Consider the following 20,902-nt stretch of genomic DNA (forward strand, 5'->3'; position numbering starts at 1 on the left):
TACCCAGAACTACAGGAAAGTCGACTGACTGGAAATTCTACAACGAGAAGCAAGGAGAAAACCAGAAGGAAGCGCGGAGGAGCTGTAAAAGCCTAAGGTACGGAGACATGCGGTGTGAGCGGAGAGGATGGAGCCGGAGAGGAAGGGCGGGGCGGCTTTGCTTGGCTGGCGTTCCCTAGCCGGAAGGAGATAAAAGCTCCGACTGTGCTGGGCCCCAGTTCCGACTGCTCTGAACCCCAGTTCTAGGCCAGACCCTGGAGACCCAGGCTCATCCATAGGGAGCTGGGCAGTAAGGCGGAACCCCGGGGGAGCGGCGAAAGGAGGTCCCGGAGGAGCGCACATTGTGCGCAGAGAAGAAACGGTTGGCTGTGCCGTGGGATTGCCCTGGCGGGAAGGAGACAGGGGTTCCAGACTTCTCTGAACACCACCTCCAATCCCACTTCCAACTGAACTGAACCCCAGTTCCGGGCTTATTGGGGGAGAGCCTAGACTGTTTGGTAGCAGGCGAAAATCGAGGGCACCTTTCTCTCAGAGGCGCTTGCAACGAGTACTGAAGGACCCTGAGACTCAGGAGCCGCATAGGGCGGGGCTGACAGAAGCCAAAGCTGTAGGCTCCACCCTGAAACCCCGCCCCATCAGGGAAGCTTCAAAAATGCCGAGACGAAATAGATCACAAACGAAAGAAATGGAGGACAAAAAGCGACTGGATATAGAGTTCAAATCTATGCTTATAAGGTTTTTCAAGAATTTCCTAGAAAAGATCGATAAGACCTATGAGGGTATGAAAAGGGATCAACTAGAATTAATAAGGAATCAACAAGAAATGATAAGGGATCAACAAGAAATAAAGAATACATTGTCTGAAATAAAAAATATTATGCAGAGTCCTAAAAACAGAATGGAAGATCGCAAGAATCAAGTCAAAGAGTTGGAACATAAAGAGCCAGAAGACACTCCTCTGCAGAAGCAAGAAGGCAAGAGAATCCAGAAAATTGAAGATAATGTAAGAAACCTCTGGGACAACTTCAAGCGAACCAACATCAGAATTATGGGGGTCCCAGAAGATGAGAGAGAGCAAGATATCGAAAACATACTGAAAGAAATAGTGACAGAAAACTTCCCCCACCTGGTGAAAGAATTAGACTTAAAAGTCAAGGAAGCACACAGAACTCCAAACAAAAGGAATCCAAAGAGGACCACACCAAGACAAATCATAATTAAAATTCCAAGAGCAAAAGACAGAGAATATTAAAAGCAGCAAGAGCAAAGAAGGTAGTTACCTATAAAGGAGCACCTATACGATTGTCAGCTGATTTCTCAACAGAAACCATGCAGGCCAGACGGGAATGGCAAGAAATATTCAAGGTGATGAATAGTAAGAACCTACAGCCAAAGATAATCTATCCAGCAAAGCTATCATTCTGAATCGAAGGTCAGATAAAGAGCTTCACTAATAAAAAAAAGCTAAAGGAGTTCACCACCACCAAACCAGAATTATATGAATTGCTGAAGGGGGTTCTTTCGGAAGAGAAAGTAAATAAAGATAAAAATTATGAACAACAAATATGTAACTATCAACAAGTGAATCTAAAAACCAAGGAAATTAAAAAAAAATCTGATGAACAATATTAACTGTTGAATATAATAGAATCAGAGGTATGGAAGGGGAGTGAACTGATGATTCTTGGGAAAAGGGAGGGGTGTTGTGGGAAGAGACTGAACATAAACTGTGCTCCTATGGATGAGGACAATGGGGGTGGGGAAAGGGCAGAGGATGGGGTGGGAACCTGGTGGAGGAGAGCAATGGGGGGGGGGGGGGAAGGAACATTTGTAATAATATGAACAATAAAAATTTATTTAAAAAAAATAAAATGCATGTTACTGATCCACTATTAAACACTTCAGAAAGAATAGTGAACTCCGTAACCGGTTTGGCTCAGTGGATAGAGCGTTGGCCTGCAGACAGAAGGGTCCCAGGTTCGATTTCAGTCAAGGGCATGTACTTTGGTTGTGGGCACATCCTCAGTAGGGGGGTATACAAGAGGCAGCTGATAGATGTTTCTCTCTCATCGATGTAAAAAACAAAACAAAACACAAAACAATAAAATATATTTTTTTAAAAGAAAAAAAAAAAAAACCAACAAAAAACAGTCCAAACATTCAAAATATTTACTTTATCAATTTTTAAAATTTATTGTTGGCTATCTTTAAAATAGTTTTTAATCTGGTGAAGTTTATGCTAATATAATTTTCAAAAAATGTATGAATAGCTTTTCTTTTTTATATAAGTAGCTTTTTAGAAATTATTATTGGAAGATAAAATTATCTATAATTGTTTACTTTCTTGTGTAGCCTGCCAGAGATCTTAAGTTTCTATGTAAATTTAACATTCATACTGTTTCATACATATATTCCCAACAATTTTTGATGAGCTCCTATTTTAAAATCTACGTTATTACTATGTTAAGTTTTTCCTCAGTGTAGGACTTGTTTTCTAATCTTATAATGCCATGGAGAACTATGGAGCTATAATACCATCAAACTTAGGTCTTTATTAGAACTCCAAAAAGTAGGATTAGGAGAGAAATGGTAGTGTATCTTCTTTAATTTCTTTTTATCTCTTGCATTCCCTTCCCAAACCATTCTCACCAGGAATCAAACTGCGACTTTCTGGTTCGTAGGTTGGTGCTCAATTACTGAGCAACACTGGCTGGGCTACTTAGCATAATATTTTAAGGTTCTTCCATGTTGCAGCCTATGTCAGAATTTAATTCATTTTTAAGGTGTAATCATGTAAAAATTTTAACATTTTGATAACTTTAAAAACTAAATATTTTTGGAATCTGTTCCCTTTTCATACTTACTACCATTGCCCTAATTGCTTCTTATTTGGGTTAACATAGTAGTTTCCTAATTTATTAGCCTACAGTCTTTGCTGTTTCTCACTCTATTCTTCCAAGTCCATCCATCCTAGAGGTTAAAGCATTAGGCTTCAGAGATAAGAATTACTTTGAATTCATCTTCTGTCCCTTAATGGCTATGTGACTTGGACCAGTTACTGTTTCCTTACATGTAAAATAAAGGTAATAGTATATACCATAGAGTTGTAGTGGTGGAAGGATTACAGGAGATATAATCAATGTAAAGTGCTCAGTAGCACGCTGCTTAGCAGCACATGGTAAGTGCTCAATGACTATTAGCTATTAATTTCTGTTCTTTATGGCTACCAGACATTTATCCAAAGTGCAGCCTCTTATCAAAGGTCCTTAATGTGGCATGAATGGACCTCCATGTTCTTTCTCAGTTAGAATTTGTTATTTACTCTTTATTTATGCCTACTACTTTACTAAGTGAATCTCTGTGTTGACCTCTTTGTTTCCTGCTCCTCTTTTTGCTTTTGTTATCCTCTGCTTGTATTTTCTTCCCACCATCCTCTGGTTAATTCCTACTGACCCATTTATTACTTTTTTCAGAAATCTTACTTTCATATCTACTCCTTTTCTTTCATTATCTGGGAATGCCTTAATTTCTCAATTATTTTTGCAGGATAGTTTTGCCAGGTATAGAATTCCCAGTTGACAGTCTTTTCTTTCAACACTTTAAACATATCTATCATCCATTGCCTTCTGGCATTGAGAGTTTTATCTTTTGAATATGAGTGTTATTTTATTGAAAATCTCTTGAATGTGATGAGTTGCTTTTCTCTTGCTGCTTTAAATAGTATTGTTTTGTTTTATTATTTTTCTTCTCACGTTATTTATTTATTTATATACCTTTAAAGTAGTTTATCTTTATTGTTGAAATACAGATAACCCTCTTTTCCCCCCATTGTCTCCCTTCACCCTCCCCAGGCCTTCTCTGCCCTATTGTCTGTGTCCATGGGTTATGCATATGTGCATATGAGTTCTATAGTTAATCTCTTCCTGTCCCTCTTCCCATCTTTAAAAATATTTTATTGATTTTTTTACAGAGAGGAAGAGAGAGGGATAAAGAGTTAGAAACACCGATGAGGGAGAAACATCTATCGGCTGCCTCTTGCACACCCCTTACTGGGGATGTGCCCGCAACCAAGGTACATGCCCTTGACCGGAGTCGAACCTGGGACCTTTCAGTCCACAATCCGATGCTCTATCCACTGAGCCAAACCGGTTTCAGCTCCTTCCATCTTTAAATTTAAATTTCAAATTGTTATTGCTACTATACAGACATAAAATTAAGTTTTGTAAATTGACTTATATCAGTCTGAATGTTTATTTCCTTCTCCATTCACATGTTGAAATCCTAACTCCCAAAGATATTAGTAAGTAGAAGGTGAAGCCTTTGGGAGGTTATGAGCATGGAGTCCTCATGAATGGGATTAGTTGCTTTTTAAAAGAGACCATAGAGCCCTGGCGGTTTTGCTCAGTGGATAAAGCATTGGCTTGAAGGTCCCAGGTTTGATTCCGGTCAGGAGCACATGCCCAGGTTGTGGGTCATATCCCCAGTAGGGGGCATCCAGGAGGCATGAGTAAATGATCCTCTCTCATCATTCATATTTCTATCTCTCCTCCTTTTCTCTCTGAAATTATATATATACTAGGGGCCTGGTGCACAAAATTTGTGTACATGGGGTGGTGGTGTGGCCCTCAGCCCAGCCTGCATCCTCTCCAATCTGGGACCCCTCGAGGGATATCCAACTGCCAATTGAGGCTGATCCCAGTAGGATTGGGCCTATACGGGCAGTCGGAGATCCCTCTCACAATGCAGGACTAGTAGCCCCTAACTGTTCGCCTGCCTGCCTTCCTGATTGCCCCTAACTGCTTCTGCCTGCCAGCCTGATCACTCTCTAATCACTCCCCTGCCAGCCTGTTTGCCCCCAGCTTCCCCTCTCTGCCAGGCTGGTCACCCCTAACTGCCCTCCCCCGCAGGCTTGATCGCCCCCAACTGCCATCCCTTGCAGGCCTGGTCCCTCCCAACTGTCCTCCTCTGCTGGCCATCTTGTGGTGGCCATCTTGTGTCCACATGGGGGCAGCCATCTTGTGTGTTGGGGTGACAGTCAATTTGCATATTACTTTTATTAGATAGGATAAAGAGACCACACAGAGCTCCTTAGCCTCTCTGCCATGTGAGGACATCATGAGACAGCACTGCCTTGTGAACTGGAAAGTGGGCTGTCATCAGGTACCAAATCTTCTAGTACCTTAATTTGGACTTTCCAGCCTCCATAAGAAGTAAATTTTTATTGTTATTAAGCTGCTTAGTCTATGATATGTTATTATAGCATCCAAAATAACAGATAACTTACTATCTTTCAATGTCTTCAGGATCTATGGCATTACCCCTTTTAAAATTCCTAATATTGTTTATCTGGCCTCTCTCTTTTTTTCTTTGTCATTCTGGCTAGAAGATTATTGATTTTATTAATCCTTTCAAAGAATGAACATTTAGTCTAATTTTTTTTTCTACTTTCTATTTCATTTCTTTTTTTTTCTTTCTTTCTTTTTTTTTTTTTTAAATCTTATTAGTTCTTTGTTTGCTGTGAACTTAATTTGGTCTTTTTTTTTTTTTTATACTTTCTTAAGGTGAATTTTAGGCCATTACTTTCAAACTTACTTCTTTTCTAATATGTAATCAAATGATATAAATTTCCCTCTATTCAAATTTCCCTCTATTCACTGCTTTAGCTACTTTTCACAAATTTTGAAATTTTATGTTTTGTTTGCATTTAATTTAAATTGTTCTAATTTTTCTTGTGACTTACTCTTTGATTCATGGATATTGAGAAGTGTGTTATTTAATTTTTAAATCTTTGGGGATTTTTTTGTTACTGGTATCTGGTTTAATAATTCCTTTGTGCTCAGAGAACATATTTTGTGTGTATTAAATTTGTCAAGATTTGATGTGTCAGAATATGGTCCATCTTGGTGAATATTCTGTAAACTGCATCTTGGGGTGCAGTTTTCTATAATTGTCAATGTGGTTATCTTAGTTAATTGTGTTGTTCAGGTTTTCTACATCCTCACTGAATTTTAGTCTACTGAGAGAGGAGTATTGAACTTGCTAACTATAATTTTGGATTATAGGGGAAGGAAGGCCCATTCTTGCATGAATCTTTGTGCATCGGGCCTCTAGTATAAATATAAGTAAGGTATATAAACACGAACAAATGTTATCTTAAAGCAGAGAACTCATTTGCTCTTTATATGTGACTATAAGGTTTATAATTTTAAAATTATTCCTATGTTTTATTTAAAATCAGGGAATATCATCTTACAAGAAAGAAACATTTTAAGTGACCACTTGTGAGATGTTTTAAGTAATTTTATATTTTGTATAAAATTTTAGACTGTTTGACTTTAAAAACTTCATTGCATTTCTTTCTCTTTTTAGGATTATAATTCTCAGATGGGTTTAAGCATTCAGGTAACTGATGAAGATATTTATGAAATAATTCAAATAGATGGAACTGATGATACATCTTCCAATGATGACATAGGAAGTACAAGAGATGTAGGTGAGCATGAAGTTCTAGAGATTATTGATGCAGGAGACCTGAAGGCACTTGAAGGAGAAGCTGATAATACATCAAATGGAGATTCAACTGATAACAGTAGTGATAATGAAGACCCTCCAATAGACATTGTGGAAGAAGTAAGTATTACTTTTGAGCTGAAACTTTGTTCAATATGTAACATTTGTACTTTCATATACTTTAGAACCAAGAGGAATAACAATTAAGATGAACTCTGTCTATAGTGTTAAAATGAGACTTATTTGTATGCTAGTATTTAAACTTTTAATCTGAAACTTGTAATTTACACCAGTAGCAAGTATTTAGAAATCAGCTATTATAGTTGTTAATCTTAACATCTTGCTGATCGTGTTTCCATGTCCGAATGCTGCTGACAGGTCAGGAGTTAACTTGTGGCTTTTTCTCAACTCGTCACCCAGTATTTCAAGAGACATGACAAGCAATACATCTAATTTTTTCCATCCATTTTTTATTATGCCAAAAATTAAAAAAAAAAGACATGTCACAGCAGAGAGGAATGTTTGAGAAAATTTATGTACAGCCACTTTGTCTGATTGTCCGAGTGACTTTGGTAGTCAGTTGAAAGAGAGTACTTTATTAGAAGATAGTAATGAGTCTGACATTAGACCATCAGAAGGCAAAAGAGAAATGTGATAGTATCTGATAGTGAAAGTGATTCCAAAGAAGAATGGGCAAAAAAGGTATTTTACCAACCTTGGAGGGTTATAAAAATATTTCAAGCATAACTGTTCAGCTTGAGGACCCACAAAGTATAAGTGAAGTAACCAATTTATGTCTTGGTAAGGATTTTTTTTATCTCATTTTTCAAATCAACTTATACCAGTACTAAATAGAAAAATACCACAAAATCTCTGCTAAAACTTCAACATGGACTGAGTTACTTATATGGATATAAAGAAACTTTTTCATTTAATTATATTGATGAAACTAACAAGCTAGAATGGAAGGATTGCCAGTTAACCAATCCTTTACTTGAATTACCCATATTTCCAAAAACTATGACTAGAAAGAGATTCAAGCAAATACTTAACATTCTTAATGATAATTCACAAGCAGCATGTAACTCAGACCGTCCTTACAAAGTCAGACCTCCTTTGGATCACTACCTTGAAATTTAAATCTTTATATATACCAAAACAGCATTATCACTTGGTGAAGTAATGATGCCATAGAGAGGACACCATCAAATTCAAGACATATAATCCAGTAATAAAATATGGAATTTTAGTAAGAATGCTTTGTGGAAGTGAGAGTGGCTGTGTTTGCAATTTTGAGATATATACAGGAGAAGGCAAAAAGTTACAATAGACTATAATTCCCATCTTACAGCCTTTTCTTGGCATCATATTTACTAACATAATTACTACAACAGCATGTCTACAGCTGAACTACTATTGAAGAACAAAACACTGGTCTGTGGAACAATAAGGGGAACCGTGGGTTGCCAAAACTACTAAAAGAAAAGTAGCGAGCTGCATGGGCAAGTTCTAGCTTGAAATAACCTGTCAACAAGGTGCTAACTAGAGATTGTGGGAAATTTAGGAGAGAGAAGTATAGGTAAAGACGGCAGCCAGAATAGAGGCATATGGTATCTACTCTAATCCTAATAAATGTACCAAAATTTTTATGGAACATGGCAATTAAGCATATAAGTAGTAATAACTGTCATTTATGGTGTTCTTACATATGTTCCAGGTATCATATTAAATCTTATCTGCCTTACATTATTTAACATTTTCACTGCCTTATGAGTCTTATTATTAACCTCATTTTTTTCAGATGAGAAAACTGAGCTATGAGGAGTTTTAATAATTTGCTGAAGATCAGTAGTCAATCTCAGGCTATTTGACTTTTATGTACACTACTGTTCTGACTCTCCAAGATATATGCACATATGCCTACCTTTAAAAAATTCAAAGCATCATTAAATTCCTTAATGTGATCATCTTTCATCTTTCATCTTCAGGACCCCTTAAATTCTGGAGATGATGTTAGTGAGCAGGATGTGCCAGACCTGTTTGACACGGATAATGTAATTGTCTGTCAGTATGACAAGGTACTGTATTCATTTTTTAGACTTTGGGTTTATTAATTGCATTAATAGTAGAAATTTATGTAAATTATGGGGAATATGATGGTGAATTATAGTTCACAGTTAAATTAATCTTGAAAAAGCTCATTAATTGTATACATTTGCGGGGCGGGGGGTGTCAGAGTGATACAGAAAAGTGGTAGTCCTTGTCTAAAGAAGGAGAGATCTTATTGAGACAAGATATTTGTGTATGGAATAATAGAATGGCATAAAATAGGATGGTAGGTAAATCAAAAGCTAAAATATGTGACAGGTAAGTCAAATGCTAAGATGAGTGGCATGTAAAACATTTGCCAAGTTATATACATACATATTGCTAAGATACTGTACACACAATAAGCCCTAAAAGTGGCTAGGAGATACAAGAAATCATTTGTAGTTGGAGTTCTCTACAAATCCTTCATGAGTGATTTGAGGCTTTGAGTGATTTATAGGATACTAGAGACCTGGTACACGAATTCATGCATAATGGGGTTCCTTGGCCTGGCCAGGCTTGGGCTGAAACAGCTCTCAGACATCCCTCGAGGGGTCCCAAATTGCAAGAGGGTGCAGCCCAGGCTGAGAGACCCTATCTGTGCACGATCAAGGCCAGGAGGGATGTGGGAGGTTGGCTAGCCGGGGAGGGACCACGGGAGGGTTCCAGAGCATGTCCAGCCTGTCTTGTTCAGTTCTGATCGGCCAGAACAAGCAGCAAGCTAACCTACCAGTTGGAGCATCTGCCCCTTGGTGGTCAGTGCACGTCACAGCGACTAGTCGACCAGTCGACTGTCCCCTGGTGGTCAGCACATGTCATAGTGAGTGGTTGAGCAGCCTTAGCATATCATTAGCATATTGCACTTTGATTGGTTGAATGGACGACTGGACACTTAGCATAATAGGCTTTTATTATATAAGATAGGTAAGTGTGGTAGGCATTTAGAGTAGAATAGCCTGATAAAAAGGCAGAGACATGAATGCATGTAGAATGTACAAGGGACAGTGAAGGATAGTTGTCTTGACTAAAGTGTTCTCTTGGATGTGTTAGGAAATGAGGCTGGGTGGAAACAAAGTTGTGAGCAGATTGGAAAATCCAAAATCCTGGTAGGAGAAATCTAGACTTGATTTGATGGGCATTGGTATTCTGAGAATGTTACTGAAAAAATTGTAATTGGATTTAAAAACTGGCAGTGTTTGATGATTTGAAATAGGAAAATAGTAAGAACAGAGATAGTACATACATGAAGTAATCAGAACCAGACTAAAGGTGCCAGTAGAACATGGAAGAATCAATGATTATATGAAAGAATCAATGGGCCTTGGTGATTAGCTGGATATTAGAGAATTATCAATAGGGAGAGTTGAAGGTGTCTCTCAAATTTTAAGCCTAGAAATTAAGTTAGTAGTAATTTAACTTTAGTAACTAAACATAATGTTCTTTTTTTATTTTTAAAGAAACACTATACCTATAATTATGAAGTAGAATGATCAGTTTTTGTCCTTAACTTGTGCATGTTTACATTTAATTTTTAAAAGCTTTGAGATATAATTCACAAACTACACAATTTACCTAAAGTGTACAGCTATTTAGTACATTCATGGATATGTGCAATCCTTAACACAATCAATTTAGAACATTTTCATCACCTTGAAAAGAAACCTCATGCCTATTAGTTCTCACTCCTACAGGCTATTAAAAAAATATATGCGCACAATGTCTATAGATTCTATTATATTTTGAAAATGAATTGTATTCAAGATGTGTATATATATTTTTGGGGGACACTGCATATATCTCATAATTTCCTCCCAGCTCCACTACCATACCAAGGAACCATTAATCTACTTTCTGTCTCTTAAGATTTCTCTATTTTGGAATTTCATATGTGGTCTATTGTGACTGGCTTCTTTATTTTACACAGTGTTTAAAGTTTCATTCATGGTGTAGCATGTAACAGTTCTTCATTCCTTTTTATTGCTTAATACTAGTCTGCTGTATGGCTATACCACACTTTGCATTTTCAGCTGATGCAAGAATAATGCTGCTATAAACATTTGTGTACAAGTTTTTGTGTGAATATATAATTCCATTTATTTCTAGGAGTGGAATTCCTGGATCATGTGGTGATAGTTTGAGGAACGACCATACTGTTTTCTAAAGTGGCTGTACCAGTTTTTATTTCCACCACAGTGTATAATGGCTTAGATTGCTCCATATTCACACTAACACTTGTTATTTGACATTTTGATCTTATCCATCCTGGTGGGGATGAAGTGGTACCTCGTTGAGATTTTGATTTGTATTTCCCTGATGACTAATGCATGTTTACATCTTTGACTTTTTTTGTTAACAATTTCAATATACTTGGGTGAAATAGAGGATGGTATTTAGAATGCTGTAAAAATAAATAATTTTTTCCCCTAAAAATAAGTTTGTTTTCTCACCTATAACATTTCATACAGATGGAAAATGGCAATTTAGATGCTGGTAAACAAAAGCATTGCTGGGGTTCTTGTTCTAGCATTACAAAGGGGTGCAGCAATCTGGAGAAAAGAGCTGATGTGTAGAATCAATAAGGAGTCCAAAGATGAAAGATAGTTTTGAAAGGCATTGGGGGTCAAAGGAACTTCAGGTAAAGGAGCTAAAAGACTACCCCTTGTCTAAGGACCCTGTGCTATTTATTAACACAGTTTGTCCTAAGACAAGGTGGAGACATACACTTCAAAGGGTGGGGTTTACAGAAGCATTGTCAGGTTGGGGAATAGCAACAGGAGGCAATAACATGGAGATTTAAAATGCCCTGAGCAGTCTGGCAGCAAAAAATACTATTCAGGTTTGGGGGAAGTGCTTTTTAGCTGTCCCAGATGAGTCAGTCCTACTGACATGCTGGAATTGTCTTCTGGCAAAGCATAAGAAGGAATAGGTAACAGAAAAGGGACCACACTTAGTTTACCTTTTTATAAATAGTATATTGCCTTCTATGAAGCAAATATTATAAGACACCAAATTATATGTGCATTCTATAGAGGCACAAAGAATTTCTAGACCATTATGGGGAGTGTAACCTTGGTTGTACTGCATTGTGGGAAATAGCTTGTAATTAATTACATAGTGCTTTGTATTTTTCAAAGTATTTTCTCAGACGTTTCCTTTTGTTTCTTATAATAACCTTGTGGGGTAATAGAAGGAGTGATATTAGATTTATAGTGTTAACAAATATAGTTGTCTGAGGGTACTCTCTAATTAGTTAACATTTTAAGTACTAAAATTTTTAATGGAAACCAGGGCATTGGGGAACCATTGAAAAGTATTTTTAAAGAAGAGTGCTGAAGTCAAATATAACTTGCAAAGAGAATGTATCTCTAAGGTCAGAGTAGAGTGGGAAAGACCATGTGGCAGTGAATTTTTGTAAGTAATTTCCCAGTTTTCGTCATTAGTTGTCTTGTTTCAAATAGTATTGAATGACTCCAGTGAATTGACTTTTCTTAAAAGTGCTTTTCAAAGTTTAATGAGCATGAAAATGACCTGGTGAAATCTTGTTTAAATGCACATTTTGATCCAGTAGTCTGAGGTAAGACTCAAAATTCTGCATTGGTAATTATCCCAAGGGGAACTGATGCTACTGGCCTTCAAAAACACACTGACTAGTAAAACTCTTTAAAAAAAACCTCTGAAAAGTCAAGGAATTCTCACACAGCATCTTGACCAGTAACCTTCATTTTACTTCAAATGCAGATCGACTGTACCTTCGCAGTGCCCACCAGCCAATCAGGATTGAGTATGCAAATTAACCTAACAGATGGCAGGTTAATTTGCAGATGCAGGCGCTGAGTATATATAGGCAGGCATAATATGCTGATTAGACTGGATGTCATCTGGACTACCTTCCAGCCTGGGTCTTGGGTGCCTGCCAGTGGTCAGAGGGAAGTCCAGGTTCCAGGTGCCAGAGGAAAGCCGGTGCCAGCAGCTGGAGGGAGGAAGGCCTACTCTTGCATGAATTTTATGCATTGGGCTTTCTGGTCCTTGAGGCTGTGGTGGGCACAGGGGTGGATCTCAGTCCATCCTCTGCACCCTTGCCTGGACCCTTCTGCTGCGGTCTCTGGTCCCCTGTCTGCCAGCAGCCCTGCTCCTGCTACCACTGTTCCCACGCACTGATGGCACCAGCCCCATTTGCACCCATTGATGGCATGGAGTGATCGAGGGTAGTGCCAGCCATGGGTGCAAGCAGGGCCATTGCTAGCAGCGGGACTATCAGGGCAGCAGCCACTTCTTGAACCCGTTGCTAGCAATGGCCCTGCTTTCACCCATGGCTGGCACTACCCTCAATCACTCCATGCCATCAGTGGGTGCAAATGGGGCTGGTGCCATCAGTGTATGGGAACAGTGGTAGCAGGAGCAGGGCTGCTGGCAGACAGGGAACCAGAGACATTCAGGAAGAGATAGATGCTGAAGCAGTTAAATGAGAATTGAGTTAGGGGAGCAGTGTGAATTGGAGATACAAATTTTGGGAGTCATTAGCACATAGATGGTGTTTAAAGCCATGATAATAGTTATGATCACCAAGAGAGTGAGTATAAACAGAAAGAGAGTCCTGACCCACTCTAAAACTGAGAGGTAAGAGAGAAGAAAAGGAATCAGTAAAGAAAACTAAGAAGTGGCCAGAGAGTTAGGTGGAAAACCAGCAGTGTTCTAGAAGCAAAGGGAGGAATATATTTCAAAGAGGAGAGTATGCTGAATGGTGCCAGTAGATTGAATGGTGCCAGTAGATCCAAGTGTTTTTAAAATTTAATCCTAGCTACCATCTCTTGTTGTTGGAGTAAATGGGCTTCTTCTTTATGTCTTTTGTTATGTGTATACATAAAGGTTATGAATTTCTGTATATTAATTTGGTATCAATACTGAATTCTTATTTAGTAGGTTTTCCATACATACATATGGTCAAATTGTAATGGCTAGTTAAAATTATACTTTTCTTTTGTCTAATTGTATTGGCTAGTATCTCTAGAATGAAAAGTTGGATAATAGTGGGTAGATAATAGTTGGTATCCTTGTTTATAACCTGACTTTTGTGGAAATACTTTTAGATCCCCCTCCCGCCCCCCCCTCCCCCCAATACTAGGTGCACTGGTTAGTAATGTGGATTTTTTTTTTCAATAGATGGAGTTACCCATATGTTGATATATATGCGATTTGAAATGTATGCTCTTTCATTATATTGACAACATATATCAAATTTTCTGAAGGTGTTGTCATACCAGGTATACCAATTAATAATGCAGATTGTTTTCAATAGATGGAGTTACACATGTGTTGATATATATATATATATATATATATATATATATATATATATATATACACACACACATACACATATATATGTGTGTATATATATATATATATATATATATATATATATATATATATATGCTCTTTTGTTGTATTAACAACAAGCTTCAAAACTTCATATGTCAAATTTTCTGAAGGTATTAACATCATATGTAGGCATTAACTCAACTACTTTTAGGCTGTGTGTGTGTGTAGGGCATAATCTTTGATTCTTATTTTGAGTTATAAAATTTAAAAATGCATTAGTTTTATCAAGTGCTTTTTCAGTATCATTGGAAATGATTATATGATTTTTCCCATTAGGCCTAGCAATATTATTTTTATATTAATAAATTCCTAATAATGAACCTTTGCTGCATTTCTAGAATGAATGTAGTTACTTAATAAAGTTACTTGAATGAGTTGTTACTACTGTTATTTCCCTAATTCTGGCCAGATTTTATCACCATTGCTGAGTTCAGGATTCTGTTGTCACTGTTATGTTGAGACTTTTTAAGATATATGCAAGGGGAAATTTGGGAGTCAAATTCTGAGAAGAAAGTTCCGTTATTAGGACTTTTTTCACACAACAGGGGGTTTCTTTTTTGTGTTTTCTTATGCTTCCACAAAACCCATCTGAATAGTAATCATAGACTTTTCTTTCTTTATTTGACTATTTGCAGTCAACTAGGTTTAATTTTTAATCCTTGATTTTAGATTATTCACTTCTAAGTTTTTAAAAAATATATATGTAGTGATTTGTAGTTTACCCAGAGGTTACAGTGATTTTATAATTTATTTCTTATTGAGATAGTAGAATTTCCTAGTTTTTATTTTGTCAGTATCTAGGCTGACTTACTGAATTCAAAGAACAGTGGATACAATCTAATAGATTATAAGATATATCTTCTGACTTTGCTCAGTGCTTTATTGTGACTTTTTTCTTCAAAATGAAACACCACTTTAAAAAATTTCTGATTTTATTTGCTACATCCTTTATTTCTTTGCAGACATCCTGAACTCTTTGCTGTTCTTGAACCATCCAGGCATGCCCCTCCTCAGGACTTTTGCAATCTTTTCCCTTTGCCTGGAATGCTCTCCAGTCAATATCTTCTAGCTTTATCCCTCAGTTTCTTCATGTATTTGTTCAAGTGTTACTTCATAAGCCAGGGCCACCTTGACTCTCCTATTTAAAATTATAATTCCACCTCTGTATTTGTGGCCTTCCACTTCTTGCTCTGTTTTTCATAGCAATTATCACCTTTTAATATTCCATATAATTTATGTATTTTGTTTCTCCAGTCCTTACTAAAATGTAAACTCTTCAAAGATAGCATTGTTTTTTGTTTGTTAACATTTGTATATATATTTCTTTTTAAAAACTGATATATCCAGTTCCTAAAACCCGAAACCTCAAATATTTTCTGAATGAGTGAACTATCTTGAGGAAGTTTTATTTATTTATTTTTATTATTTAAAATTTTTATTTTTATTTTAGAGAGGAAAGGAGAAGAGAAAGATAGAAACATCAATGATCAGAGAGAATCATTGATTGGCTGCCTCCTGCATGTCCTTTATTGGGGATTGAGCCCACAACCCAGGCATATACCTGACTGGAAATTGAACCCTGGCCTCCTGGTTCATAGGTTGATGCTCAACCACTGAGCCACGCAGTCCGGGCAGGAAGTTTTAGTTTTTAAGAATGCCCATATAGAGTCAGAATAATCACATGTGATATGCAAAGAAATGTAAATAATACATTGACTTTAATTAATTTAGACTATTTTTCTTCCTACAGATTCATCGAAGCAAGAACAAATGGAAATTCTATTTGAAAGATGGTGTTATGTGTTTTGGAGGGAGAGACTATGTATTTGCAAAAGCTATTGGTGATGCAGAGTGGTAAAACTTAGGCGCTCAATACATCATAAACACCAGTGGGACTATATCATGTATTGTGAAACTTGTTTTTGTTTAAATATAGTCCACAAAGCTGCTCAAATTTTGGTTCACTGGAATTTAATAAAATTATAATTCAGATGCAGATATAAATATACAATTTTATATTTCTTTCATTTACTAATTTAAAAGGGTTTCTTTTTGTTAAACCCTTATTATCTATACCATGACAAAGCATAGATGCATAGGTGCGATGGAGTATGAAGAAATGTAACATTTATATATCTTCAAATAAAATTGAAATCAGACTACAATTCCCCTGCATAGTGAAATCAGGATCAGTTAATAGATTGGAGCCGGTGCTCCTCCCATCTCTCACTAAGTGGTAGCAGAATATATAAGAGGGCCTCTTTGGGTCTTTTAGTATACACTCCTTACTAGTGATCAACCCAAATTGTTCCTTGAAGGCAGCCGCCTCTGCTAAGCCCGTGCTATACATGAACAAGGAAATCTTTCCTGAGGCCAGGGTTCCTGAGCTAAGAATCAGTCTCTCTGGGCTTATCCTGTGGCCAGGTCATTCTTGTATCCTCCTATCTCGGGAGAATTGTGAGGGAGAATTAGGTTAGATTCTCATTCTACTTGTTGAAACTTTAGACTTATGTCCTTTTCCTAGTCATACTGGGTTACCCCTCTCTCATTTTTTTTATTAAATTTTTTGTTGCCATTGATGTTTTTATTATTATTATTATTTTAAAAATAAATCTTTATTGCTCAGATTATTACAATTGTTTCTCTTTTCCCCCCCATAGCTCCTTTCCACCAAGTTCCCCCCCTCCTCCCTTACCTCCCCCCCCCCGCCATTGTCCTCATCCATAGGTGTACGATTTTAATCCAGTCTCTTCCTGCACCCCACACCCCTTTCCCCCTGATAATTATCAATCCACTCCCTTTCTTTGCCCCTGATTCTATTATATTCACCAGTTTATTCTGTTCCTCAGATTTTTAATTCACTTGATTTTTAGATTCACTTGTTGATAGATATGTATTTGTTGATCATAATTTTTATCTTTTTTCTTCTTTTTCCTCTTCTTAAAGAATACCTTTCAGCACTTCATATAATAATGGTTTGGTGGTGGTGAACTCATTTAGCTTTTTCTTATCTGTGAAGCTCTTTATCTGCCCTTCTTCCCAATGATAACTTTGCTGGACAAAGTAATCTTGGTTGTAGGTTCTCATCACTCATCACTTTGAATATTTCTTGCCACTCCCTTCTGGCCTGCATAGTTTCTGTTGAAAAATCAGCTGATGTGGAATTGGTTACATATGGGTGCTCCCTTGCTGCTTGTAAGATTCTCTCTTTATCTTTTTCCCTTGGCATTTTAATTATGATGTGTCTTGGTGTGGTCCTCTTTGGATTCCTCTTGTTTGGGGTTCTGTGCACTTCCTGTACTTGTAAGTCTATTTCTTTCACCAGGTGGGGGAAGTCTTCTGACATTATTTCTTCAAATAGGTTTTTAGTATCTTGCACTCTCTCTTCTTCTGGCACCCCCATAATTCTGATGTTGGTACACTTGAAGTTGTCCTAGATGCTCCTTACACTATCTTCAACTTTTTGGATTCTCTTTTCTTCTTGCTTCTCCAGAAGAGTGTCCTTTGGCTCTTTGTATTCCAAATCTTTGACTTGATTCTTGTGTTCTTCTAGTCTGCTGTTGCATCTCTGTATAATATTTTTTATTTAACTCAGTTTATGTTTAATTTCCAGTTGGGTCTCATTAAATTTATCGACCTTTTTTAGGGAATTCTTGAAAAACCTTATGTCCATGGTTTTGAACTCTATACCCAGTCTTTTGTTTTCCTCCATCTCTTTTGTTTGAGATCTATTTCCTTGTCTCGGCATTTTTGCTGCTTCCAACTGTTGGTAGAGTAGCTTTGTGTGCTAGGTGACCTATAAGGCTCAGTGGGTCAGATTCCCAGTTACCTGAGGTGGATACTCTTGGTGCACCCCTTTGTGGACTGTGTGCACAGCCTTGTTGTAGTTAAGTCTTGATTGTTGTTGGTATCACTGGGAGTAATTGACCTCCAGGCCAATTGGCTGTGAGGATCAGCTGTGTCTACTCTGGGAGACCTTCTGTGCTAGAGATAGCCTTATGAGACAAGACTAGCAAAATTGCAAAAGCCTCTGTGCTCAGCTTGGATGGGGCAGAGTCCCAGGGCTGAGCAGACAGTCTTGGCTTCCCATCAGCCCTGCTCTATAATGCCCCTGGGTTTCAGTGTCCCTTGGTAATTGCTGCAAGCACCTCTGAGGGAAAGCTGTCCTCTAGTTTTGCCTGCTGCCAGACAGTCCAGTTTCTCCCCGAATGAGTCCGGGTTCCCCAAATCTTACCCGGAACTGGAGTTCAGTGCAGTGAGAAGCTTCTGTCTCCCTCCTGCTTGAGAAAGCCAGCTGCTCACTCAGCAGTCAGTCCTCTATGTGTGTGCACCTCTGGATCTCTGCCTTCCGCAGCTCCTTTGAGTGAGCTTTTCTCTTTTCCTGACAGTCCAGATTCCCCTTGTATGAGTCTGGGTCTCCAGGGTGTCACCTAGAACTAGAGTTCAGTGCAGTTGGGAGCTTCTATCTCCCTCCTGCTTGAGAAAGGCAGCCACGCATTCAGCAGCCAGTCCTTTCCGTGCTTGTCTCCCTACCTCTGACTTTTGCAGCTCCTTTGAGTCTCTGTGTGCTTTTCTCTTTCCTTCTACGGTAGTAGAATTTTCACTTTGCCAGCTTTGCTATGGTTCTGGATGATGTCTGTTATGTCTTTTAGTTGTAGTTTTGAAATTATTGTGTAGGTGGTTACCTATGCCACCATCTTGGTTTCTCCCTGCTTAGGGGCATATATATATATATGATTTTGTTCTAATACACTTCAAAAATGATGGTATTGACCAAATAAATTGATTTCACTACATACTGATGGGTCATGATTCATAGTTAATGAGTATTTTTAACACATGCTAAAGATAGAGCGTGACAAATCTTATTCCAAAAGAAAAAATTATTCTTTAAGCTCTATGATTTGGTGGAGTTTATCCAAGACTTGGTTTTGATATGATATTACTTTTACTTTTAGAAACCTCTTCCCCATGTCCAAGCTAAACATTTCTTGTTACATATTATAACAAAATGTCAAAAGTAGGTTCTAAGTTCATAGAAATACAATACTTTGGCAAGTGTCATTCTATACCGTTTTATAGGTAGAGGTTACATTTATAGAGATTACAGTTTGCTGGTTAAATGAAATTTGTGTAAGTATCATGTATCATAATTCCCAACTAAAACTTTTTCTCATGTTTATATTCTACATATTTTCCATATGTTTTCTTGCATACTTTCCACATCTCCCTATAGGCTAAGAAGATTATGCTGAGTTTGCATAGTCAGTGTTTTAGGGATAACCAACCACCCTTGCCTAGAATACCTCCTTTACTTATTTTATTCAACATGTAATAATATGTATAAATAATCATATGTATAGTTCAGACTTTATAGGTCAGTGAGACACCAGTTCTGCTTAAGGCTCTGTTTCATTTATTTAATTTGTACAGGAAAACAACCCTAGATTGTATAGCAACAGTTAATTGGAGTGGTGAGCAGGGGAATTTACTGGGGGATTTTCTTTTGACTCATGTTAGTTGGTTAACATTATGCTGATATTCATATAAATATACTCTAAGCCAGGTGCGAACTTTATGATTTATAACTAGAAGCCTAAATTATAAATAGTAGGCCCGTGGTAATAATTTGTAGGAAAAAAACTCAATAAAAATATTGCACATTAAAAAAAAGATTATTTCCATTTATGAACACATTTATATAAATCTTTGTGACATAAAGATTCTTAATTTATGCATGGACTTAATTCAGTTTTGAAGAAACTAAAACCAGATATTATGAATATAGGACAAAATACCTTTTGAAAATATTTTGTAAGTTGAGTTATTCCAGGTTGATTAATTCTTTTTAGTCATTTTGGGACTTATGATAGTATCAAACATTGTGAAAAAAAATACAAGCTATAAATATGAATTTCTTAAGCATTTGATGTTTTTGTGATTTATGTATGAGAGATTATACAGCTTAAGAATGCACACACTTTCTATGAGACCATCTCATAAGGGAAAAGCTTTCCTTATGGTTATTTTACATTTCTGTTATAAAAGTGAATAACCTAAAAATATTAACCACCTACCAAGTGTAAGGCTCTAGGGTATATATATAGTAGGAGAAACGAAATAAAAGAAATGAGTGTATCATTAAAGAAATTTATAACAGGTGAAATAAAATATGCAGCACTTATAAAGATAATACCTAGCAGTATAGAATAATTTCATTGTCCTATGAGAATCAACCTGATAAATTAAACTATTTTCTAGCAAATATTGGATATATATTTCTATTCCATCCTTCAAAAGATAAAGCGGATAGAAGTTATATATTTTTCATTTTTATTTTATTTTTAATCCTTACCCAAGGATATGCCTATTGATTTTTATAGAAAGGGGAAGGAGAGAGAGAGAGAAGGGTAGGAAATAGTGATGCAGAGAGAACACTGATTGGTTGCCTTCCATATGGTTGAGGATTTGTCCTGACCAGGGATCAAATCCTCAACCCAGGTATGTGCCGATGGAGAATCAGCCCCACAACGGTTCAGTGCACATGACGACATTCCAAGCAACTGAGCCACACTGTCCAGGGCATAAAGGTAAATATTTTTAAATACTTAAATATTTTATTTTACTTAAATAAAAAGATGGGGCTCTTAAAAGAAAAATTCTTATAGAATTTGTAACTTCAGTGAAATTCAGCACACTTATTGCATACCATTGCCAAGATTTTAAGCTAAGAGATAGGAAAACAACACTGAGACAGGAAAACTCATACCCACAAGGAATGTTTCATTGGTCGTTAGAGACTAAACACTAAACCAAGAAAGTAGGCTGAAAAGTGCCTTTAGATGCTTACCTTACATTAAATTTTAGACGATAGAACATAATAGGGGATGAATAAAAGTCTCTAAAACAGCACTATTCAATAGAA

At 37.0% G+C, this 20,902-nt stretch overlaps 1 protein-coding gene across 1 annotated transcript in view; it reads left to right on the top strand.

Annotated features, from left to right (window-relative positions):
- Positions 1-15,976, top strand: part of GTF2A1L (general transcription factor IIA subunit 1 like) — a gene marked incomplete at its 5' end in the record, with an annotated part of 32,741 nt that extends 16,765 nt beyond the window's left edge. Inside the window, 3 exons of the mRNA XM_084900961.1 lie at positions 6,370-6,630; positions 8,499-8,588; positions 15,728-15,976. Coding sequence (XP_084757087.1) covers positions 6,370-6,630; positions 8,499-8,588; positions 15,728-15,835 — 459 coding nt within the window. The 3' untranslated portion in view covers positions 15,836-15,976. The remainder of the gene's footprint in view (positions 1-6,369; positions 6,631-8,498; positions 8,589-15,727) is intronic.
- Positions 15,977-20,902: the final 4,926 nt, after the last annotated feature.

The sequence above is a fragment of the Pipistrellus hanaki genome (genome assembly GCF_964339955.1).
Source record: "Pipistrellus hanaki genome assembly, chromosome: 12".
Taxonomy (NCBI): Eukaryota; Metazoa; Chordata; class Mammalia; order Chiroptera; family Vespertilionidae; genus Pipistrellus; species Pipistrellus hanaki.